Raw genomic sequence first — 26,085 nt, 5'->3', positions numbered from 1 at the left:
CTGCTCTGGGCACTCTTTTTTGCCATCTCACACTTGAGGCAGCGAGGAAGGAGTCCGCCAGCAGGCGTCCGAATAAACTCTCAGAAACACCTGACATGAAAAATCAGTGCTGTCCAACTTTTTTTTCTCTTCTTACCCAACTCAACTTCTTTATTTGTCCAGCATGCTCTTAATCTTAATGTTTCCTTTATTTTTCATTTATTTTCTCACTGCTGGCATTCTCTTGAAATGCAGATTTGTCCGTTCATCAGCTACAAAATCAAATTCATCTAAGTGATCAACACGAGGTGATTCTTTTGCTGTTTCTGACCTCTGGAGTGCCTCCTTTACATGACAAAAATATGGGGGAAATACAAACGTTTGCAGACAGATAAGGGTCCAGACTTGAAGAGAGAGGTCTATGGGGATGTAAGCTGCTTACCCAAGTTAAGCATGGCTTTGTAAAGTTTGGATATAACCTCGTCAGTGATCGGGTTCAGCCGTGTCTGAGCCGCACTGTCACTGAACTGATCTAAATTGGTCCTCAGCGCTCCTGAGTGGCTGACATGTCTACTGCCGATCATCAGAAACCAAAACCACCATGCGCACATTACACAGAGCTCAACGTCACAAAACAAGTAGTTAAATCCGTATAAAAAGTAGGTTGCCTTTATTAGAAGCTGGGAAACCAAAACATTATCAACATCGTCGTTGTTAATACTTTTTTTTTGTAAGACCACAATATTGCCATCACCAGCATCATCGCTTCGCACTTTTTCCACAACATGCAAAAGATTCAAGAGTTCAGCGTTCCTTTTCCACACTACTGACAAAAGCTTCTTCACTTGGTCTCCTGTAGGAATCACAACTTGGCTTACATTTACATTGCCAGTACAACTGAAGGTAGATAGAAAAAAAACATCAAAAACAGTACAACAGAAGAAATCGTAGAATGGATGAAAGAGGAGAAATTCACAGCCTTATGCCATGTGCCCCCTGTGGGATGGAGAGGACCCTCATTCAAGCCCTCAACGCTGTGATCTACAGACAGTATCTGATCCTACTGCAAACAGCTCTCAGAGCTTTAGATTGGTATAAACAAACTTTTCCTATTTTCTTTGTCATTAAGGATTGGGTGCCAATTCAGGACCTGAACGTAGAAAAACACACTAACCTGCCGATAAGGACAGTGTAAAACAATTGAATGTGCTTCTGAACCAAGGACTAGGTTCAAGTGTGTCCTGTTCACATGCAGGACTGATTTCTACTGCAGCCTTGGGACGAATCAGAATTTCTCCTGACAACGCCTAATAATGAATTTATGTTCCCAAGATCACAATAGCAGCTTTTTCTTCTTATTTTTATTTTTTTATGTTTTTTTTTTTTTGCTTTGACATCAAAACACTACTTATCGCAAAAAAGGACAATCTCACAAGTGCTGCACCTGATCTCCGAGTCACTAGTTTTGAGATCGTTTATGGCTTTGGATGGTCTGCTGATCATACAAATTGTTGACTTGTTCTAAGCCTAATTTGCCGCTTGTAGCAAAGACCTAAAACATGAGGACAGGTTACATTCTCAGGCCTCCAACGACGTTATCAGAGCCACTACTGAAACTGAACTCAATGAAAATTAAGGCATTAAAAGACAAATGAATGCCAGATATAAACTGAGCTGCTGATCTTTTCTGAGCCTCAGTGCTGTATAATTCTGAACTGAAAAAAGTATCTGCTTGTGAAATACTAATGGATGAACAGAAAGCTCTAAACAAATGGACATGGATACCAACAGTAACCATTAAGCTGATGCGACTGGGAGAGGGGGAGAGGAGGGGGAGTGAAGGAAAGGAGTAAATGAGGGGAGGGGAGGCTGGGTCCAACCATCAGGCAGAACAGATTGGATAGGGTCGACTTTTTTTCTTTAAAATCAAGATACATTTTATTTCTTTTCTTAAAAAACAAACATTACAAAAAAAAAATCTGAATAGAGAATTAGAACAATGAACCAACAGGAGAAAAAATGACATTCATTTTTTTTTTTTTACTCTCAAAAGAAAAAAAGAAATATCTCTTCTTGCATTTCTTGAAAATAAAACAAACAAAAAGACTTAGGGGCGTGCCTGGCACAAGGGGTTGAATGCTGAGAGGATGCTGTAGCCATGCAGGCAGGTGGGGGTCGCATTTTAAAGGGGCAGGGTTGCTTCACGCAGCATGGTGCACCGTTAGAAAGCCCAACATACACCAAAAACCGTTTCACATAGGCAGCTGATGGGCTGAGAGAAAAAAAGCCAGACCCTCTTACAGGAAGTACTCCCACAACCATAAGATCTAAACAAGTACAGAAAATCACACGTATGCTGGCTTGAAATGTGTGACAGCGGTGGTCCAGCATGTAGCCAACACTCAGCGGTGGCACACCACCTTTAACAGTTTGAACTGATCTACGAAGCAGCAGCTACGAGTGGAACACTTTCAAAATAACGCACTTTATTTCAGTCTCCACAGAGCCACGCGGCGAGGGTTTCAGGGCATCAATATAGCCTGAAAAAAGCAGGGTTAGGTCTGCAAATAAAACGAAGACGCTGCTTTAACTGAAAGAACACTTTCAAAGCTTTTAAAATAATGACCTAACTAAGGCTGCCCTGTTAAAACATGCTCCTGGTTTAAAAGCACAAAGTACCAAAGAGAAGGTAAAAGCTTCAGCCCTGCGTGTGTTGACTGAACGTCGCTTTGTAAATACAGCGCTTTAGATACGGATACTAAGAAGCTCTGAACAATGCTCCCTGTAATCGCAGACCAGTTAGATAAACAGGAAAAAAACTGTGTGGCCAGTCATGTCAGATCATTGGTTATCCTGGGAGAGGAAAAAAAAAACAAAAAACACAAACACACGTGAACTGGTTTGTTCACACCAAGGACGGATGCTCACTAGCACTGAGCTCTTGGAAAGGCAGACTTGTCTGAATTTTCACACTGAAACGCAGAATGTAAATGGTAAAGACAGGAGGGTGAGTAAGGCTGAATGCTGTGACTCTGGTGTGGAAAATGAACACCTCCTTACATACACCATGTGGTCACATGAGCACAATGTCTTGGTCGGAGGGGGGAGAAGCAAAATAGGAAAAAGCACACAAAGTCCAAACCATTGAGCCAGGCCACCAGGAGGGAAAAAAAGAAAAAGAAAACAAAAGAAAAAAAAAAGGGAAAAACAAAACAAAAGAAAAAAAAAACCCAACAACTCAACAACAACTCTAAACGCAGAGCGACAAAAGAAAACAAAAACGTTGAGAAGAGACATAGAGAGACATGGAGGATGGGCGTCAGCGGGTACCATCTTCTAGTCTTCTCCAGAGGGTGCCTCCTCTTCCGAGCCGTCCTCCTCCTCTTCGTCTTCCTCCTCCTCATCTCCTCCTGCGGCCTCCTTCGTCGTCTTGGGGGCGGGGGAGGTCTCTTTCTTCTCGGCCTCCTCCTCCTCTTCCTCTAGGGGACTCTCGGGGTCCTCCTCTTCCTCCTCTTTGGGTGAGCTCTTCTCCAGGGCCTTGGCGCTGGGGCGCCCTTTGCCCTTTCCTTTCATTGGGCTGGGGGTCACTGAGTGGAAAAAAGACACATCAGTCAGTGATCATCAGACCATAGTTCAATTTCACAACTGACAACTTTTCTTTGCTTCTTTCAAAGTCTCAAAAAAAAATGGAAACAGAATTTGTGTCCATTGTCACATCCCTTCTTTTCAGTATAATCACTTGGATAACTGATTGATCACAATGATGAACTTTATGGGTTCAACATTCTGGGAAATGCTTGCTGAGGGTTAGATGCTCATTTTAGCTGAGCATAAAGACTGGAGGCAGGGGGAAATGGCTGCCTCTGCCCAAACGTTCAGAATCCACCTGCCAACACTTCTACAGCTCACTAATAATAGAAGAATTTCACTGCTGGAAAGATGGTCTTTAAATGAAACAGGGCTGTCTAAGCAGTGGAAAGACGTATATGTTTTTGAAACTGGTTCTACGTGATCAGAGAAAAAAAACAGAACAGGGGCTGTAGTAACAGTATACAAAAACAACAAACAAAAAACAAAACAAAAAAAAAACATTTGAGGCAAGAAATGGGAGATGCAGTCACACAATTCTGATTGGTAATCAATCAGCACTGCTTAGTTTGACAGTTTGATCGGAGTTTTGCGTGGTGAGCTGTCTCTCTCCATCTAACTGTCCATGGACACGATGTGGTTCAAACAACAGCCCTACAGCCATCAAGTCTGCTGGATGACACGAAATGCAAATGAGTGGGGAGCTCTGGCTGCAGGCAACATTGAAGGAAGTTCAACATTATTAATTTGAATATACTACCCACACTGTAACGATACACAGCTGGTTGAAAAATCAGCAAAGTTTCCCATTAATGCTTCATATCTCTTTTGTTTTAACTGTTTGCAAACAGAAATGCAAAAAAAAACCAAACAAACTGTCCTTTCTTTGCAAACAGTAAGTAGGTGCAGTGACTTCTCTGTCTTATTGCCACAGTGAATCTGCCAATGAGTGGAGGACAAAAGTCCTGGGTGCTGGATGAAGTGCTGTTTGTGAAGAGGCAGTTGCATACACTGCTCAACAGCCTCCAAAACCATAAACTGTCATTTTGTTAGTTCTGTTTGTGTACAGACAAAACAAGATATTCATTTCTGAAAGTTTGAGGTGCTGGTGCAGATCCAGACTGCACAGCATGTCACTGGGCCTGTGAGTGAAACGTGAGTTCAGACACTGAGGATCGGTATACAAAACATTCAGGGACCAACCTCTCTCTTTTAGCCAAAGCTGACCAACTCTTTGACCAGTTAAAATGACAAACCTTACCGGTGGCAGATCACACCAGCTGCCGCTAATAAACGACACGTCCTGAGTAACTTCATAAAAGACCAAAATGAAACGGTTTGTGTATTCTCTTCAGCTGCTGTCTCTACTCAGCTATAGATCATTTAGGAGGCGACACTGGAGACATAACGTCTGTGGAGCGCATTTGCTGCAGAGTGTATGTTAATACTAGCTCCACCTACAGTGCACGTATGGCACAGGATAGTTTCTGGAGCCAGCACAGTGCTGTGAAACTTTCAAATTTTCCTAGTTTGTGTAGTGTGGATAAACTGACATCTACAGACTACAGTAGGCTATTAAGTTACTGAGGAACTGCCACCTGGTAGTGGCAAAATAAAACTTGTATTTACTCTTTCATTGTTTCACTGAACATCAGCAAGGGCAATCAAAAAGATTTTGAAGCATGAATGAATTGAACCAAAAAATACAATGTAGTATACAATAAATCAACTGCTCAAAAAAAGTTTAAGGGAACACTTCAATCACACATCGGATCATGGTGAATGAATTACTCAAGTTGAAAATCTTAACTGATGTACATTGTATAATTTGTTGAGAACAAAATGATGCAACAAGGGTCAATGGAAACCAAAACCATCAACCTACTGAGGGCAGGATTCAAAATCACACCGAAAATTAAATCACAGGCTGATCCAACTTGCATGAATTTCATCACAGCAGCTCATAATGTGACTCTGTAGTGTGTATGGCCCCCCTCTCAACAACGTCTGGGCATGCTCCTGATGAGTCCACGGATGGTGCCCTGGGGGATCTCCTTCCAGACCTGGATCAGGGCTTCGTGAGATCCTGGACAGTCTGTGGTGGTACTTGACAGCACCAGAAGCACTGATACATAACGTCCCATAGATGCTCAATTGGATACAGGTTAGGGGAATGTGAAGGCCAGTCAATGACATCAATGGCGCCATCATCCAGGAACTGCCTGCACACTCTGGCCACATGAGACCGGGCACTGTCTTACACCAGGAGGAACCCAGGGCCCACTGCACCAGTGTAAGGTTGGACAATTGCTCTGAGGATTTCATCCTGGTACCTAACAGCAGTCAGGGTACCATTGGCTATGACATGGAGGTCTGTGCAACCCTCCAAGAATATGCCTACCTAGGCCATCACTGACCCACCACCAAACCGGTCATGCTGGATGATGTTACAGGCAGCATGACGTTCACCACAGCGTCTCCAGACTCTTTGACGCCTGTCACGTGCTCAGTGTGAACCTGCTCTCATCTGTGAAGAGAACGGGGTGCCAGTGGCGGACCTGCCGATTCTGGTGTTCTCTGGTGAATGCCAATAAAGCTGCACGTGCTGGGCTGTGAGCACAGGTCCCACTAGGACACCGGGCTCTCACGCCACCCTCATGGAGTCTGTTCTGACAGTTTGGTCAGAAACATGCACATCCGTATCCTGCTGCAGGTCATTTTGTTGGGCTCTGGCAGTGCTCCTCCTGTACCTCCTTGCATAAAGGAGCAGATACCGGTTCTGCTACTGGATTGATGACCTTCTACGGCCCTGGCCAGCTCTCCTTGTGTAACAGCCGGCCTCCTAGTATCTAGTATCTAGTATTGAGACTGTGCTGGGCGGCACAGCAAACCTTCTTCAGACTGCACGTATGAATGTGCCATCCTGGAGAAGCTGGACGACCTGTGCAACCTGACTGGGCTGCGGGTCCCGCCTCATGCTAGCAGTAGTGACTAGTACACTAATAGAACTCAACGCTGGAGAAGAATCAGTCAGGAAGCATGAGGAGAGACCAATTGTCTTTGGCCACCACATACAAAACCATTCCGTTTTGGGGGGTTGTATTGCTTTTGCTGCTCCATTGCACCTGGTGTCACTTTCATTTGCACCAAAGCAGGTGTAATGGGGTCACAATCACTTCCTAAATGGACAGATTGATACCGCTGAAGTTCAACTGACTTGGCATGTTATACTACGGTGATTAAGTGCTCTCTTAATTTTTTTTGAGCAGTGTATAACGGTAGTAGCCAAAACATCCATTAACTTTAAAAAGAAAATGACGAATTCTGTACCACCAATAGAGGGGCAACAAGCAAAAAGTTACATTTAACCTTAAAAAATGTAATACTAAACAGCCTAAGTATTCAACAGGTCAATAAAATGAGAAGCAGCTAAGGAATGAGTGCTCAAGTCATTCCCCCTCGCCCCCTCGCCTCCTGACTTCTTGCTCTTTTCATGTACTGAGACCTTTGAGCTGGAATGATAGGGGTTGGTGTATGGGCCCAAAGCATTTAGTTTGGTGGTATGTCCGATCCAACTGCCTGATCACTGGACCCTAGCCTGAGGAGAAAAGGAGGGCTGTGTTTACAGTAACTTTGCCTTTGCACTTTGTTTATTACAGACAGGTAGCATCCTCTTCCCACAGCACATGTGGTCATGCTGGAAGATCCTGGACCAAAGCTAGCAGCCTGTCTCCCTGGACTTCTCTTGACTGGGTGGGTCCTTCTGTAAATGAAGTTTCAGGTTGCAATCACTGCTCTTGAATGTCCTCTTGCAAAGGGTGAGAGACAGTTTTGAGCCCACATGTATGACAAGTACCTTCTCCCACATCGAGTCCATTACATCACTCAAATCCATAGCTTCCCATTAGTCATGTGTGGCACAGATAATATCCAGTCTGCTTCTTGAGCTTAGAGATTAATGAAATAAATAATATGCAATGAATCAATATTATAGAGGATATTAATTTATGGATGTCAGTCAGTGGGAATGTATGTTGACTCATAACAAATATAGGATGATAAAATAGAAGTATTTCCGTATTTTTAAACTTAGTGATTTTGTAAAATAGTGTGCATATCCAACCCCAGCTGCTTCAAGACGAAAATGTACATACACTGGAAATCCCAGAGTGTATGTAAAATGTTTTGACTGAAAGGCTCTTTGTTGCACAAATACATATGTAGAAGATTTGATTTTCTGTGTGCAGTCATTGTTCTACTTTCACAATTCATTATATTCAGCAAACTTATCTACTCAGCTATTTTGTTTCACCATGTGATCTCTTAAATATTTCCTCTGTTTCTGACAGCCCTTAACTAGTCAGACAAATAAGTTGATTGGTATAAAATTATAAGTATACATTAGTTACAACTTATCTCTTTTTTTTCTACAGGATCTAAACTACCAGACAGTCCTTCAGAAGCCTGGCTTTTGCCCACCAGCTCAGGGGGAAAACTGGCAGACTCACTCTGCATGACTTGCAGAGCAGTCATGAGGCTAATGATGGGAGGCATCCCAAAGCCAACAGAGGAGGCATTGCGAGAGATAGCAGCACGTTTTTGGGGAAAGTGGAATTTCCAAAACTGCAGTGAGGCCATCAATGGCACCGGTGATGGGGAGTATTTGCAAACTCAGCACTGGGAAAGGGGATGGATGCCCGAACACTGCATGTACCAGAAAATGGACCCCTGCCCAGATCAGGTCAACACAGCAACAGTGATTTACAATGGTACGGGGGGTTGCTGCCTTGATGAGGCCCTATTCTGGACATAGTCTCTAAGCCCAGGAAAATTTGTGCCGCACAGTGGAGGGTATTCTACACCAGGATTTCATGTTGCCTTGTCATGTAGACGTAGTAGTGATGGCAGCACGTGTCCTCCATAATTACCTCCCAAACCCAAGAGACAACCAGAGCAAGACAGAAGGAGGAGAGCAGACAGGGAGACAGCTACAAAACGTGAGGAACACGGGAGGAAACAGCGGATCCAGGGAGGCGTTTCATGTATGGGAGTCACCCTGCCAATTTTTCAACTCCCCCTCCTCTAAAAATGCTTTAGATTTGTCTGTGGTAATGTCTACAGGCCCAGTGGTGCAGAGCCTTTTCACATTGTACTTGCAATATCTTCCACACTTCCAACAAACAAAGAAAAATAACTTAAATTCTAATAAATTCTAATGTATAAGATAATTTGGCCTAGCAACATCATAATATATCATGTCATTATACATATATATAAATATATATATATACACACAAGCGCGCACACGTATATATAAACCAATAAATAGCTATAAATATAAAGTAATGTAATATTCAGTACTTCATTGTAGCCTAATGAAGATTGCAATGGCATTGTATTCCAGTGTAGGCGATGTTCTGGTTGGCATCTTAAATTAGCTAGCTAACACAAAATGTAGCCTACTGAAATTATCACTCACCTGAGGCTCCAGCTGCCCATGAAATCTTTGTCCATGGTGCATCTTTTCTCATGTTATCATTGTAGCGGATGTCTCTTGGGTCATTTAACTCTTCGAATTTTTTTTTTTACTTCAGTTATCAACATTAAATCATTCATTGACCTTCCCTAGTTCGGTGGCCGACGATTATTCGCTTCACGAACAGTCCGCATGTATTACATGTTCAGTGCAGCTAAAGCGTTATTTCAATGTGTTGGATATATATTTAATCAATGCTTTGGGAAATTAAGTATTGGATCAGGACTAAAAAATCGGATCAGGACATCCCTTACAGCTCTTGTCATATTCCCAAATTCAAATCTCAAAATTTTTGCATATTAGTATTGACAAATAATAAAATGTCAGTTTTTCAAAAAAAGGAGGAAGCATTTTAACACCAACATATGAATTCAAAGTTTAACTGGGAGATTCTGACAGTCTGAGGCTGCAGCTGCAGAGAGACTGGACCTCTCACCTGTGGCCTTTAGTCGAGGTTTGGGGCTTTTCTTCTCCTTCTTGTCCGGCCGTCCCCGTCGAATCACCTTCTTGCCTCTCTTCTTGGAGTGACCATAGTCACTGTCATCATCATCCTCCACCATGAAGTCCTCATCACTGCCAGACTCGTCAGCTGCACACAGAAACAGAATGCATAAGAATCTCTGGAGCAGCGATACTGTCCATCAGTACATACCTTAAACTGGGTGCCTGTGGTTGTAGCACCATCCTTCAAGTTCATCCAAGTGAACATGAAGGAAATTCGCTCATGGCTTTGGGATGTTGTGTTCATGAGAATGGGACGTACATTTGGACAGACATCCTGAAAATATAACGCCTCCAGCTGGCTTAGAAAGCCCATCAACTTCGTCAGCAAAGTTGAAAGAATATTGTAACAAAAACATATTTTTCTTCCTTATGCCTTTAATCATCTGGGGATGCGTCAGGACTTCTCTGAGGGTCCTGACGCTCAGGTTGGGAATAACTGCTCTAAAGAAGAATTTTACAACTTCAATTCATCTTCTGTAGGCATGTGCAAAAATCTACCACATGCAGCTCACAGTCTTGTCCTGGTTCATACACAGACAACATATCAGACATTTAATACTTGCTTATGGTATATATGTAGCTTTTGTAAAGTGCAGTTGTACATACGGTCCATATAGGATTCCTCTTGGTCTTCGTGCTCCTCATCCTCGCTGCCTCCGTCACCCAGCAGGATCTCCCTCTGTTTGGACACAGCCTTGGAGGCTGCCTGGCGCACTGTACGCTTTCGACTCACTTCCCTGTCATCATCACTGTCATCTACACAAAAAGCACACAGGTTACACTGGTCATCGCGGTGAATGGAGGAAAAACCAGTGACAAAACACTTAACCAGGCAGCTTTTCTCAAGTTTGGCGAAGATCTTATATATATATATATATATATATATTTATATATATTATATATATATAGATCATATGTTGTGTGTGTTATCTCAAGGGGAGTGGTCGCCAGATAAAACTGGATATAGGAAGTATATTGAGAAGGTGATGGTGCTTCATGCACAGTACTGGCCCAAGGATGCAAGTGTGATGTATGGAGAGAGATGCCCAGATCGATCAGCTGCCATTGTTATCTGCTGATATTCAGTAAAATTCAGGCGCACTCAGGAGATCAGGATTGAGGCTTTCCAGTGGCGGCGGGACGTGGTGCTGGAGCGCACTGGAATGACGCTCTGCCACGTTTCTCGCCGAGTGAGGAAACAGAATATTCACAGTTCCCATAATCTCACTGAAATTCATTTTCTTGTATTTCATACGAGAAAGCCAAGAAAAACAAATAGTACAAACGGCCATTCTGACATTTAAGGTCTGCTGATTGAACTCATGCATTGAGTAACATGCAGGAAAACATTCCATCTGAAAAGATACTGATAGCTGCCAGTAGCCTTTGAGCCGCACAGTGAATTAAATGAATATTTCTCCAGTCTATTTCTACCTAACGTTAACTAGTCAAGATGAAAAGGCAGCAAAACATTCTTTCATTCATCTGATGGTATATATTTGATGCACTTGCAAAGAATGTGTTAATTTAGCCTGTTAAACTTGGACAGCTTGTGCTGCATCCACAATGCCTGCAGGAAATGAGCTCACTTCGGTACGTTTGCATGGCCTTGTCTATTAGATGAGCGTGACCTCTGCCTCACAGCAACTTTTCCTCAGAATGGAAGTTACGGATGTGGCTTCATTTGCTTATTGGCACAAGTAAGTAAATGAAATCATTCAGAACACGAGCTACCTGTGTTCATTAGCCCATATTGCTTAATGCTACACTAATTACTACCAACTACATCCATGGTATCACCTAATGATACATATCTAGATGTGCGGGTGACTGTTTCGACGTAACACTCATGATGAAACTACTCAGTCAGTCTCATCTGAAGTCCCACACTGCCAGGTCCGTTATCATTACTGATAGCACACCCACTGTATCACGCAACAGCTTTACATTAAAACTTATGAGACTGTCAGGAAAAAGGGGCAGAGATGTGTATTTAATGAAGATATTGTTGAGACCATCACCAGACGCGGCTCAGCAAATGACAGTGAATGATTGATCAGGCTCACACTGTCAGTGTTGGGGAATGTTGGAGGCAAATGACTCAGTCACCATCAGCTGGGGCTGTGGGAGGAATAAACTCATCTGGGAGAAAACAGGAAGTGCTGCCCGTCAACCGCCGAGCTCAAGTTATTTTAAATATTCACGTCGAAACATGAAAACCAATGGCACTAATTCCCCTCATCATTATTTTAGAAAGTAGCACAGAGCCACAAATGTGTCACTGTTCAGTCCTCCAAAACATTATGGAACCTCAGTGAATCCCGCAGCTATAGAATATACTGCCTGGCTGTACAACAAAGCCAAAACAAGGCCATGTGGACTGAAAAAAAAAAACTGACTTTCACTTATTTTATTAGTTTAGACAGAAAAATGACAATAAGATATTTTACTTAAATCTTCAGCACGAGTGTGAACTGTTAAACCTGTATTGGTATTATCGGATTCCTATAAATGTCTGCAAGCACATACAGTATGACAACATAAAGCCCTGCATACTGTGTATCAAGGTGGACGAACACACGAAGCAGAACACACTCTGCATACTCCACAAGTTACATGACATCAAATAAACAGCAACGTGATCAGGAGAGAAGCTGGATTGTTACCTGCAGCCCGTTTTCTCTTCGGCCCCCTCTTGCTGGGCTTCTCCACCTTGGCTTTCTTTGCCTTTTTCCCTCTTTTTTCTTCATAGTCGCTTCCTCCATCTTCATCCTCCTCCTCTCCAAAGTCGTTGTCTTCCTCATCACTGCCAAAGTCATCTGCAGCAACGGTACAGAGGGAAGTCAGTCAGGGAGCTGGCTCTCCACGGTTCACTCTCACAAAGTGGCTGAGCCAACCTTCTCAAATAAATCAAACAGAGCGACTTACCTGCTGAATCATTTTTGGATTTAGAGAGCTTGTCGTCAGACTCCTCACTGGAATAAAGATCAGGACAAAACAAAGTCTTAACAACTAGATTTAAGGTGCCCAGAGGGATCATGAACAAGGCACAGATTTTAATCTGCATTTCATTGAAGCAAACAGTCAACAAACAAGCAATAGAGGGTGGGTCCCGAGAACGGGTCAGAAATATGTACCAATAAGATCCTGAGCGAAAAGTAAAAGCAACACATTTTTGCTCTCATTTTTCATGAGGTAAACAATCACAGTTTTTATCTATTCAAGATGAATTCTCTCAGGTTTGGCACACACAACCCAGATTCCAGAAAAAGCTGAGACGCTGTACAAAACAAAGGATGTGATCATTTCCATCCTTTTTGACATATACTCCACTCAAAACAGTACAGAGATGACATTTAATGTTTTAGCATCATCATCAACTTCAACTTCTGATTTTTGCACATATATCCGTATTCTGAATGTGATGTTAACAACATTGACAAAATCATGCAGAATGTTCTGCTTCTGAAACGAGGCCGGTGGGGTTTGCAGCTGTGCGAAGGACGGGACAAAAACGGGCCGCAGAGACGCGCCCGGCGTAATCTTGGGGTTAGCTTTAAAATAGAGGATAGACAGAAAACATTTGCGTGTGTTACGTTTGGTTTCAAATTACAACCTGTAATTGTGTGTTTCCCCACTGTATAGTTATTCTCTGCCATTGAGACAAAGCAGACGGCGTCATTTCCTGTAATTCATCACATGACTTACTGCACCCACCTTGGGAGAGGTTGCCACAGTGCGTGCTGAGCATCATAACATACACCCAGCTAATCAATGATGAAATTTGTTGACAACTATTTTTATAATCAATTTTAATTGATTAGTTGTTGCAGTCCGAGAACCAAATTTGAAGAAATTCCCTCAAGCTGTTCCTGAGATATCGCATTCATAAGAATGGAGCATTGTGCACACAAATGTACAGACAGTGTGATCACGGCTGTTCCCGGAGCAGAGGCACAAACACACCTGTTTGGAACATTCCACAGGTAAACAGGTTCATTGGTAACAGGTGAGAGTATCATGACTGGGTATGAAAGGGGCATCCTGGATAGACTCAGTCGATCACAAACGGGGATGGATTCTCGTTTTTATTGATGTTTTACACAGCATCCACAGCAACTTTTCTGAAATCTTGCCAGCCTGTGATTATTTCACCTGATGCATACATGCCAGACTTAACATACCAACACCATCACACAGGAGTGACTGTGGCAGTGGGAAGATAAAGGAACACTATAAAAAGGGAAGTTTCTCTTGACTCTAAACCACAGATGCCATCAATTATTTAGAGATTGTGCAATCTGCATGCTAATTTTCCCTTTGCCACCAGCTCCCTTTGTCTAATGTCCCCTTTGCCACCATACGTTTCCTCCAAAGTTGTTTCGCAGCTCCCATTTACACTTGTCATTTCAAGCGTCTGCATCCTGGTAAAATGCCGATTTAAGACAGTTTCATTTACATTTAATCACAAATTTTCTCAGCTGGCCGGATCACAAATCTGATTGTGATTCATTTCTCTGTTTCCAGGTTGCATGAATCAGGCTCAGTGACTGGCCACATGTGCCGGCGTGTGAAGTCGAGCGGGGTTTGGTCTTCTCTCTCATGGCCTCTTTCTTAAATCTCCACACCTGTGACTTTTTGCATGTACTACTGAGTGCAGCACCATTAATGCTTCTGAGGAGAGGCTGTCTAAAAATGTGCCCCATTATCCCCACTTGCACCCCTCATCATGTCTAACCCCTCTCTATGTTGACAGGCTCATTGTCCCACCTTTCAGTGTGGCCATGTAGAAGTATATAAACACTTGTGTATCTAGACATGAACAATGACAGTTGGTATAAACTAGTTTATATCAAGCATATCCCTCTAAATTCTGTTCCAGGTCAACCTGACCAACTGAGGCGTGAAGAATAACTGATAAAGCTCTGACAATTCACTAATAAACACACTGCATTTCCTATATCCTCTTCACTAAAAGAGGCATCCCATAAACACAGAGACTTTTAGTCATCAGCACAAACAATGCAGTCCAGCTGTGGAGGACACAGCTAAGGGGAGGAGAAGGTTACGGTCCATGGTCTGCCCTGCTACCAAACAGGCCCACAGCGACGCAGCTCGACTCCCATACACTGTGTATCCCCTGCTGTGAGGCAGGAGTGGAAACACAAATCATCACAGTTTGGTACAGTGTGGCTTAATGCTGGCCTATTCTGGCCCACAGAAAAAAACCGACAAGAGAGGTAGTACATCACAAGTTGCCTCCATGATGAATCAAATGCAGCTCTCCTCCCTCCCCCACAGTTTCCTCTAGCCGAGTTTCTGTCTCTCCTCTCCCTTCCAGCTCACTCACCAGCCCTGCTCTGCCTGACACTGCGATAGCACACCTGGTCGTCTATCCTCCTAAACATGTATTTGATCAGCTACTCATTTCCTCTTCTCTCTCCCCATAAAGGCTTGCGTCTAAGAAGGCCTAAACCCCCCAGCCCTGTTGCACCTGTACTACTCTATCCTGGTGTCTTAGCGCTGACTGTGTCTATCTGCCTCTTGAGCGTTACATTTCCACCCTGCTCATACAGAAGCTCCTGTGTTTGTCAAGGACAAATATTCTGCTCCTCTCTGCATGAATGTGTTGAAGCACTTAAGCCACACATGGCACAAAAGTGATTTATAAGTGAAACACATGCAAATGTGACATGAATTCAAGAGAAGAACCAACTAATTAACAAATGTATCAAAGCACTGAACATACTGTAGAAAGCTGTTAGACCCCGGCAGTCTATAGAGGGCTCACCTGTCATCCTGTGAGTTCTTTGAGCGCTTGTGCTTGGGCTCACGAGGGGCTGTGCGCACCTTCTTAGGCTTACTGTCACCATACTCCTCATCTGCAGAGAAAAGACAAGATTTTGTTCTTTCATTCCATCCAGCCACATACAAGGACATATCCTTATTCACTGTTGGTCACAAAGACCAGTACTTTCTTTGTCCTTGTCAAACTCTTCATATTTCTTTATCTGCTTGTCAATGCTTGGAAGTCCTCTATGAGGCACAGAAAAAAAAAGAAAAATAGGAAAAGGAGGAGATGGTGTGCAAGTACTGTTACAATAATGATGCTGAGACCACAACACTACATTTACCCAACATGAAGTGTTGATCCATTACTTCCAGTCCAAAGCATCTGATTTACTCACTGGTATTGTATTACCAAACAAAAGCAACTGAAGGCTTTGTTACAGGCCTCCAGACACTACGCCATCCCACATAAGCAAACTGACAGATACTGCCATCCCTAGAGCTGTCATCTTACAAGCTAGACTAAAAATCAATAAGTCAATCAATAAAATAGTGTATTCTTTCATGCCAAACTAACTAAATATTGAGTTGTTTAAATTCTACATGTTGTTACAGGTTTTAGACTTCGAGCTAAGAGAAGAATTATCTGGTATAATCTGTCAATTCTACTATTAATATATTGATATGGCTGACACCAGTATCAGTGCACTGTCCCACACAGGGTTGGCCAATATGACAGTGTGAACCATGACAAGGTGGAAATTAGTTTTTGGTGAGCGATTCGGCCATATTCTTTACACTTAGCTTTGCTTTAAATACTGTGTCTCTGGATGCATCAGACCATTGTGGACGCCGCTGCAAATCAATGAGACGGTCTTAGTGGTGATGTTGGATCTTCACCTTTTGCATCAGTGGAATGAGGTGCCTTCATCTCTCAACTATTTCACTTTCCAGATTAGTTTATTTGATCCATTAGCAAATTTTTTATTGATTTTCAAAAGAAAATTAACTGGGCAGAAATCTCCTTTGAATGAGGCACGGCTCTCTGTAAAGGTGAAGCCCAGAGACCCAGGTTTATGGTCTTTCAATAGGCCAGGGGCCGCTAAACTCACACCTGACTGTAATCCCACTGACTGAAACACTGGACTCCAACAGCTCCTTTAAATCAAGTTAAAAACCTCAAGGGTTCACATCGTTTTCCAACAAAGACATTTTCTGTTGGACAATTTTGCTAAATAAACAAATCAGTATTTCTTGTGTCATTTGTTTAACTAGGTGCTCTTATCTAGTTTTACAACTAAAGGGTTGACAAACTTTCTAGCAGCACTGCTTATGGATATCATGATGTCAAATATGAAAAAGTAACAGAGGCTCTGTATCAGCCATCTTTACTACAGTCTATATTAAAACACATCGTCTTAGCGCTCTCTTACCTGCATCATCAGACTCATTGAATTGTGAGTAGTTCACCACTTTCCTGTTCCTGTGAAGAAATACACACATTGCATCAGATTACGTTTACATAGGACAAAGTTACATCGCTGCTCACACCTGATATTAGACGTGTGCTGGGTGCTGGGGGGCTGGGCAACAAAGCTATTGCATGTCATGCCAAGCAATTCTAACAGGCAGCAACAAGTCAGCTGTGTACGAATGTCTGGATTGTATTGGTTGGTTTGAGAAGCCACACACAGCCACCAGCTGGGGGCACTGAACTGGACACTGGTCTACCTTCTACAGTTTCCAGGGCTAATCTGGCAAAGTGTGTGAGGGAAGCCTCAGGTAACAGCAGCCAACTACAGTTCAGGTAACACACAACTCTCGAAGCTGTGTTGGTGCAGGTTAAGAAAAATCACCCTTCAAGCATCGTTTGGAAAACTAGGCATCTGTGGGTCCTAACCAGGTAAAATACCACGCTGGAGCAGTGTGTGTGTGTGTGTGTGTGTGTGTGTGTGTGTGCGGTGAGATGGCAGTGGGAGGGGTAATGGCACCACAAACTCTAACAAGTACTTAGATTACAACACGCCCACACTCCAGCGCTCACGACAGTAAAATCCTCAGACGTGCGCAACAGCAGCCAATGACGTGCGAAAGGTTTTCCACGCATCATTTACATCCCAGGTATATCGCAGAGCAAGATCCTATTTTTCCAACCAGCTCCATTACAGTGAGTCACTAAATTGAGGAATAGATGCCACTGCCAATGTACAGCACAGGTAGTGTCAAGTGTGCGATCCTTGCGTAGTCTTCATTCAGGGCTATGATTCGTTCTCACTTCTGAATGCGCATGAAGCCTTTCCCAACCTTTGTCTTCAACTGGAAAATTGCGACTGATTAAGGGTATTAGAAACAGCCATCACAATTCATGAAAGCAGCAAAAGATTAGTTGATTAATTAAACAATGGGAAAAAGAATCATCACTTTTTCATAATCGAATAATCGAGTCAAGCAAAAATCCCAAACATTCCTGGTTCAATCTTCTCAAAGGCGAGGATCTGATGCTTTTCTTTATCAGAAATTATCGCAAACTGAATACGTTGAAGTGCTTTGAACAGCTACCTTGGGCTTTTGTCACATTTATATATTTCATCGAAGATTTGTCTGTAATCATGTTTATCCGGGACCGACACCACTCTCTTCTAAAGGAAACTCTTGTACATAACACACCAAAACTTTTGTAAAATGGTTTTTATTAAGTAATAAACAACAGCACTGCACAGTAACAAAATCCTTAAAAATTTGTGCCTGTCTGAACATAAAACATCTGGCTGAGTCCTTCCCAGTGTTTCCACTGCATGGTACATCTTTTTTTTTGCTTTCCATTGTCAAGAGTTGTGGATGGTACCCGGTACTTTGTCGGTATCACTGTGGTCGAGGTTCCAAGCGAGCCAAGCTGATAGTCATACTGACCCTTTTTTTTTAAGCAGTCTGTTGTCTTGCTACGTTCAGCTTTTTCCAAAACACACTTTGCCGCTTTGCTGTGACAAACAAATGTTTTAATAAGCTCTTGCAATATTTTATTTAAAAAGCTGTGTTTCAACGTCAGTTTTAAAGGCAGTTTTCAATGGGTCAAATTTTCCAAAAATCTGTTTCAACATTTCATAAAGCTTTGTCAATATTTTAAGGCCTGTGCTTAGTGTCCAGACACTAGGGTCTTCCACTTCTACAGTCCTCCACTGGCTTTCACATCATAATTACATACAAGGAAAAGAAATGAACACACACACACACACACACACACACACACACACACACACACACACACACAAAAAGATAAATATGTATGCAATAAATTGTTTGTTAATAAACTGTGCTGCATTTTGCATTTTTCATTGTGCTCCTGAATTTCTTTGTGTGCTCTTAAATGTTTTAGGGGTACATGTACTCCTTGGGAATAAAGTTAGCGTACAGTCCTCAAAATTATATGGCGTGTTGGGGAAGTGATTCTTTCTTCGTGGTGAGGGGAGGACAGTCTGAAGTTTCTGAAGGTACACGGAGAGCCTGTTTTTCATCTTATTTGTATTTTATTTCAATTCACAAGCTGTGTTTATTCCACATTTTGGGATCTGTTAGGTCAGTTTCCTGTAGATATGATTTACTGTTCTCTTGAAAAGGACTGATTTTTAAAAGAAATAAATTGGGCTCTATTATCTGTATTACGTAAACCCGGCAAACATCCTACTCTATTTAGCATAGCATTTGCTCACATCTTGGCATCCTGTCCTGAGCCTTACACAAATCAGTTTACTGTGACCAGGCAGGTTTTATTAAATCAGGACTGGCCTCTGATAATATGTACTTCTGCATATCATATGTACGGCTAAAGATATCACATCTCCAAACACTGTTTGTAGCCTGGATGCAGAAAAAAACAAAAACAAAAACAAAAACAAAACATTTGACAGGCTTGTATGGGATTATCTGGAGGAAGAAATGAAACTATTCAGATAGGGGCCAAAATTCAGCAAAATGACTCACTATTCAAAAAAAAACCCTACAACTATGATTGTTACTGTGTGTTGCCTCTCCCCAATGCCACATTGCACATTCTTGTTGTCAAGGCCCCTTTAGTCCCTGTCCAGCTGCCCTGTCAGTCGAACCACTTGCACAAGTGACTTCCTGGGCCATTATTTTTTTTTTATTATACATCTTCAACAGATCATCACGGTTGAAGATATGCAGTGTTTCATGGAAGGAACCACTGAAAATACATCAACTGTATTCTATTTTGACTACACAGGGTCAAACAATGGGATGAGTATTAAAACTGGCAATCTCAGTGTGTCCATCATCAGCTGGACACCCACAGCAGTGCAAGAATGAAATTGAATCTGGAAAAAATTATGACAATGTCATAGGGCCCTTATTTCCTGATGTATTATGGAGATCTGTTTGGGGGTGGGAGGTGGGTGTTGCCATTAGCTCCGTTTTTGTTGCATTTTAGGAATAAAAATGTTTATTTCACGCTTATCATTTTGTTAATAATATATTTACTATTATGGTAATTTTGGTTACTACAACCCCAATTCCAAAAAAGCTGGGACATTTCGTAAAACAAAAACAGTTGCAAACGAACTGCTTTAACTGACGATGGTTTTTGCCCCAAATGTAGTAACACAATCATGTGTTCACCAAGTGACATAGCTTTCTCCATCCTTGCTTGTGAACGACTCAGCTTTTCCAGGATGCTCCTTTCAAACCCAATCATGATACTATCACCTGTCACCAATGACCCTGCTGAGCACATTCATGTACCTGGAAAATTTGAAGAACTTTAAATCTTCAAGTGAGTTGAAAAAACACTATGATAAAACTGGCTCTCATGAAGACCCTCCCAGGAAAGGAAGACCAAGAGTACTTCTGCTGCAGAGGAACAGTTCATTACTGTTACCAGCTTCAGAAATCACCAATTAACAGCACCTCAGATTAGGACCAATTCAAATGCTTCACAGACTTCAAGTAGCAGACAGAGCTCAACATAAACTGTTCAGAGGAGGCTGTGTGACAGTTGTGGTTTATGGTCAATGCATACTCAAATTGCTTAAAAGAAACCACTTTTGATGGAGACCAACAGAACGAGAATTGCTCAGTTCATGAAACACAAGGAATGGAGATCAGATCAGTAGAGATCTGTACCTGATGAGTCCAGATTTCTGGTTCCAACCACCATGGCATCTGCATGTGTTTCCCACCATCAACCAGCATGGTGATGGCACACTGTTCTACAGCAACATGCCACCCCATCAAGGGCTGTCATAATTGGTCAAATACAATGTACATAGCTGCACATTACCAAAAGACCAAATAAAATAAGTGTCTGAATGATGCACTTTTCAAACAATGAAAGTGACGTTGTGTGCACAGTTTCCAGTTGGTGCCAGTCCCTACACCCTGGAAGATTTGAATGTCCCAGAATTCTACTTATGATCTGATTATGGACACTGTTTTTGTGTCCAAGAGACTACAATTTTAGAAGTTTTTTCCAGTATTCAGTGAGAGCACTAGTGTTTGTTTTTGTTACTGACAAGCTCAGACAGTTAGTTAGTTTGTTAAAGAGTAAGCTCCTTTTTGTGTAACCAGACAGCTTTTAGACGACCAAAAAAAAAAAAAAAAAAACTCACCAAAACCCTCTTGGTTCATTTTCCACTGTTCCAATGAGCGTGACTAATTCTGGATTGGTTGAAATGAACTCTTAATTTTGCATATTGAGAGAGAGGACAGATATCAGAAAAGCATCGAAAACGACGTGTAGAGCCAGAATATTTTCACATCTAACTCTGGAATTATTTTCACCTGATGTTCTGACAGGAGGGACTTAAATATAATGGACTTCAACAGGTTTCACAGAAAGAAAAAAAAAAGTTAATTACCAGATAGCAGACACTCTGGTTTTGTGACTCCTGTCCATCATGCAGTGTATCCAGTACAACCACCAAAGTGGAAAACCTGCATCTCATGAGCTGGCCTCCACCATCACTCTACCTTAACCCAACTGAGATGGTTTGAGGTGAGTTGGAGCGTTGAGTGACGGAAAAGCAGCCAACAAGCGTTCAGCATTTAGTGTTTCCCCAGGGTTGATTGCTTTGGGGTTGTGGCGGCAGGTGGGCTACTACCTTTCACCACACCAAATTCCACTCCCAAATCTAATCACTACAATCCTTGATACACCACACAATACTTATTTAAAAAGGAAATACATCAATTTTAAAGCTAGTTTGCCTGTTACTCCCATTAGCTCCTTCTTCCAAAACAGTGGGGAAGAGCGCCAAGAACAAATGTCCGGAGCTGAGTTTTCATTCAAACAAAATTATGATAGGTGTGTTAACTCGATGACAAATTAATCAGAGCACACAAGGCCAAATTTCCACCTCAGTTGCTGTATAAGTGGTTGCTGACTAGCGATGTAGCATTCAAAACGCTGTTTTTAAAATGGAATCTGGTGCAGTGCTCACTTCACAGAGAACACACCTGGGTTACATTGCATCACTTCCAGCAAACTTCATGGGATTTCTCTGGTCTAGTTGTCTGTAGTAGTAGTCTGGTCTAACAAAAAACACAGAATCCATCCACACATTTGCGTATAGTTCACTACTGAATCGGTTTTCAATCAATACCAATGTTATCTTCCTTTCACCTGTCTGTCCTCTTTTTTGCAGCCACACTGGATTGTCCCTCTGATTCTTCTTCTTCTTCTGTATGTGTGGAGGGGGGGTGGGCAGTATACAACAACTGGGAAGCGCTCAGGCTGTATGTATGTGCTAATTATTTTTGATTCGAACTGCTTTGAGGACCAATGCAAAGCAGGATTGACTTCAAAACTGAAGCTCAAGGATGGATCAATACCAACTTCAAACTTTGAACCTCTATGTGTTGACATTTTTATGTTGCTTTACTGTTTATTTTGCTGGTTAGCCTGTTGAATTTGGCGTTAGCGGGTTCTGCAGCTAACATGGCTAGTAGCATCTATTGCAGACCCACACAATGGAGCAATGCTGGCGTACTTATTGAGGGACAGTCAAGACAAACTGAACACTGAGCCTCATTTAAAGCCACTTAAATAACCAGAGTAGCTGTTTCGATGTGGGAAACTGTTTTTTCAGGTTGCTTTACCAGCAGTTGTGTAGCCCCCTCTGCTTTGTCAGTATGTGTGTCTGTTGCTGCCATATGTACATGTACATTATAGATATACCCTGTGCTATACTGACTATTGTACTTATATAGTATACTTAAATTCTTTGCCAAAGTATATTATTCCATATGTGTCCCTTGTTAGAGTTGCACCAAGTGTTGGGCAGAAGCAGTGCTAAAAGTAGCAGTGTTACTAGTTTAAGTGCATTTCTCAGTGGCGTAGCGATAGTCACTGATTTCTGAGTTAAATAGCTTTTCAGGGGCTCAGCTCTTATTGATCAAGTGGTGTGGTCGTGTCCACACAAGCTACATTTTCCTAAGTATTTCTGAAGCTCAAATGAAGCAGAGGTCTCTGCGGCAGTCTTAAATTAAACTGCTAAGGATCAGAAGCACTTCCGTATAATGGCGACACTGCTTACCAATCCTTGGGTTGATGCCTACAATGTCTCTGTTGCAGGGGAATACAGAGACACACGCTTGAGTTCAGTTCTTTTTTTTTTTTTTTAATTTAACTCTTTCTATAGTGGTTTGAGTTACTATTACATTTTGAATTTGTCCAGTAAATGTAGCTAAGTCTGGATTGAGCATACCCACGAAAGCACAGGTGTGAGCACACACTCTCGACACATTGTTTATTGTTATTATGTTGAACACGTTTGTTTTTTGTTGTTTCTGTTTTGTTGTCACATTGGTTTTGGAGCAGTGAGCAAAGCTTATTGTTTAATTAGTGACTGAACGTAAGTTTTTTTCCTGTGGATCTGTTTGACTGACAGTTCTATTGATCACTGCGAGAGCACTGACTTAGACTGAAGTTGGTTCAATGTAATAAAAAAAAGAAAAAAAAAGCTACTTTTTCCCATGTTGCTGTAGCTTAGCTTGCTACATTTCTCTGGGGGTAGTTTCGGTGTCTGTTGCTGCTGTGTGTAAATGTACTTGACAGACATGCCCTGTTGTACACTTACTGTTGGACTTGTATAATATACTTTGGGTTTTCTGCCAAATAAATGCTGCTGAGAAGCCTAATCTTACTGCTTGTCTAACTCTGACAATGAATCACATTACATTTAATATTTAACCAATATTACAGGGCAGGTTACTCCTTCCAAAAACACATGGAGGCCTATACTTGATTTTCATTCCTATTTGGAGCCAATACACACAGACATATGCCTTACATTCTTAATAGAATGAATCATATTGAGTGGAGAATCCCTTTTATTTTTATAATACCGTGGTATGAAACCGTCACTGTGGAAAAACAAACAAAAAATCTGGTGATATAAATTTTAGGTATATTGCCCACCCCTGTATGGACGGGCTAATCCTGCCCTCTGTGAAACATGAGAGCAGACAATATTACAGATCTTGTGAAGTTTTAGCAGCGCCCCTCATGCAGCTGCAGAATGAACATTGGGGAAACAGCAGTAGTGGTGTTCCCATCACGTCAAGAGCTTCCCAGGAAACAACAGAGTTTGACTCATTTCAGAGCAGCGCCGCACAGAGGTCCCGACAAATCACTGATTTCAAATGAATGGCTATTTGGTGTTATTTTTAGCATTAAAAAAGATTTGTTTTGGCCTGGCGGGAGTTCTCATTGGCCTGGCGTCTCGCCAATAAGAGGGGAAACACCAGCGTGCTTGGAAACTCCTTCAAGACCTTTGGAAAAGCATTCCAGGTAACAACCTCCTGAAGCTGGATGACAGAATGCCAATCTGAGTGGCTTTTCCTTTTACACTTTTTTGCTTCCTATATAATGTGTTATTTCATAGTATCTATCTATCTATCTATAGACAATGCAAAAAGTTATACAAATAAAAAAAAATGTCCAAACTTTTTGTCGAATTCCCAATAACACGAACTCATTTGTCCCTCAGAGAAAGAACTAACAGCTCTGACTGAAACACTCCATTTAAATGGCACAAATGCGGCACTCAGGTGCCGAGACATCGCGAGATTACGATAACCACTTTACATTCGCTTTAATTGTATTAAAAGACGTCTAATCAAATTAAGGGACGCTTTAATTGGAATGAAAAGGGGCCTGATACCCCTCATGCGCTGTGATAACAGCGGTGCTCTTGCATTGTGGGGGTGTGGTGACTTTTTGGAGTTCTCCGCCTTCCTGTGACATCAGCCAGCAGAGGTAATTTACTGCCAGCACTGAAAATTTACCAACGCTCTCCCTAGTTTTCCCCCCCAACGACATTTTTGTTGACCAATAAACGATATTCTATTGTTCTGAAACGACTAAAATGTTTCCATGCGATGAAATACGATATAAAGGGGACCGTAGCACAGACGTGCCTGGTCTGCGCGGTAACAAGATCAAATCCCGAGGCCGAACACCACCTCCTCTGGTCGGTTTTTTTCAGTTTTGGTGGGGGGGTTTAGCGTTTTAGAGCCTCCCCTGGATGAATGGGTAGCCATATTCTCATTCTCGGTCAGAGAGGGAAAAATGTTATGAGGCCTGGCATAAATGAGTCGTAAAACGTAGCTGGTTAAATCACACTGCCTAATTTTCCGCTTGGCCTACATAGCAGCCAACAATGCTCATCATGGATCCGTTTAAAAGCATGATAGACACGACACAGCGGCGGGCTGCGCGTATCTCCACAAGACATGGCGAACAGTCTACACCGCTGGGATCCATGTTAGAAAAAGAGGGTGCACACACGCGAGGGGAGACACACACGCACACACACACATTCCCATTATTTTTTCATGAAATAAACAAATTCCCAGCTCATAAAACACAGCATGGTCGAGACGTGCATGTTATCTGCGATGCCTGCCAGCACGGTGTCGTTATTAACTTACGGAGAGCAGAGGACAGATTTAGCACACCTACCTCACTGGTCTTGACATTTTGCAGGAATACTGTAGAGGTTAAGGATGTAAGAAAGGGGGGAGACGAAAAAGCACAGGGGAAAAAAAAGAAATATAGATTCCCGCTCTGCAAAACACCGAGGGGAGCGAGGTTGACGCACAACTCCACCGTCCGAGCTAGCGCGTGAAAATAAAAGTACGGCAGCGACTTGTCCTCCACACGCAAATATTCTTAATTTTTTTACCTTCAGCTACTCAAAATGGTGAATAAAACAAACTGAAACTGCAGCCTGTGTGCAACCAAACCCCGCGGCCTTGAGGGGTGGGTCGTCGCCGACAAGTTCCGCCCCTACGGTGCCCTGAGAGGCGCAGCGCGGCAGTCTGCTGCTCCCATTGGCTAATTTGAACGACGAATTGCCTTTGTATTGGATACTTCCGCTGCTCGTTAGAACATTTTTAGCATAGAGTTCCCCGCCTTTGTTAGCAGGCTCGGTTGGATTAGCACTGTTAAGAAAACAAAAAGAGGCCCTCAGGTTGGATGCAAACATTGAATTCAGTGTGGGTCCCAAAAGACCATAAAGCAATATTGCAATTATAGGTTACAACGTGCACAAACATCATTTATATGTAATGATAGAATGTAATGCATTTCAGTAATCAGACTGAATGTTACATTGCTGGTACCGAGACTAACCTTCTTCTGTTTCACCTGGCAGACTGCTGCAGCATGAGAT

General features: G+C 42.3%; 1 protein-coding gene across 1 annotated transcript; it reads right to left on the bottom strand.

Moving 5' to 3' along the window:
* Positions 1 to 626: 626 nt before the first annotated feature.
* Positions 627 to 25,670, bottom strand: nucks1a (nuclear casein kinase and cyclin-dependent kinase substrate 1a). Its single transcript, XM_076750951.1, has 8 exons — positions 25,374 to 25,670; positions 16,831 to 16,880; positions 15,399 to 15,489; positions 12,536 to 12,582; positions 12,274 to 12,426; positions 10,214 to 10,363; positions 9,540 to 9,692; positions 627 to 3,566 (listed from the first exon to the last, which is right to left on the bottom strand). The coding sequence occupies exons 1-8, from the start codon at positions 25,388 to 25,390 to the stop codon at positions 3,316 to 3,318; spliced, it is 912 nt and encodes a 303-aa protein (XP_076607066.1). The 5' UTR covers positions 25,391 to 25,670; the 3' UTR covers positions 627 to 3,315.
* Between the last annotated feature and the right edge of the window lie 415 nt (positions 25,671 to 26,085).

Source organism: Chaetodon auriga, chromosome 2, assembly GCF_051107435.1.
Source record: "Chaetodon auriga isolate fChaAug3 chromosome 2, fChaAug3.hap1, whole genome shotgun sequence".
Taxonomy (NCBI): domain Eukaryota; kingdom Metazoa; phylum Chordata; class Actinopteri; order Chaetodontiformes; family Chaetodontidae; genus Chaetodon; species Chaetodon auriga.
This window is presented reverse-complemented; position numbering and strand designations above follow the sequence as displayed.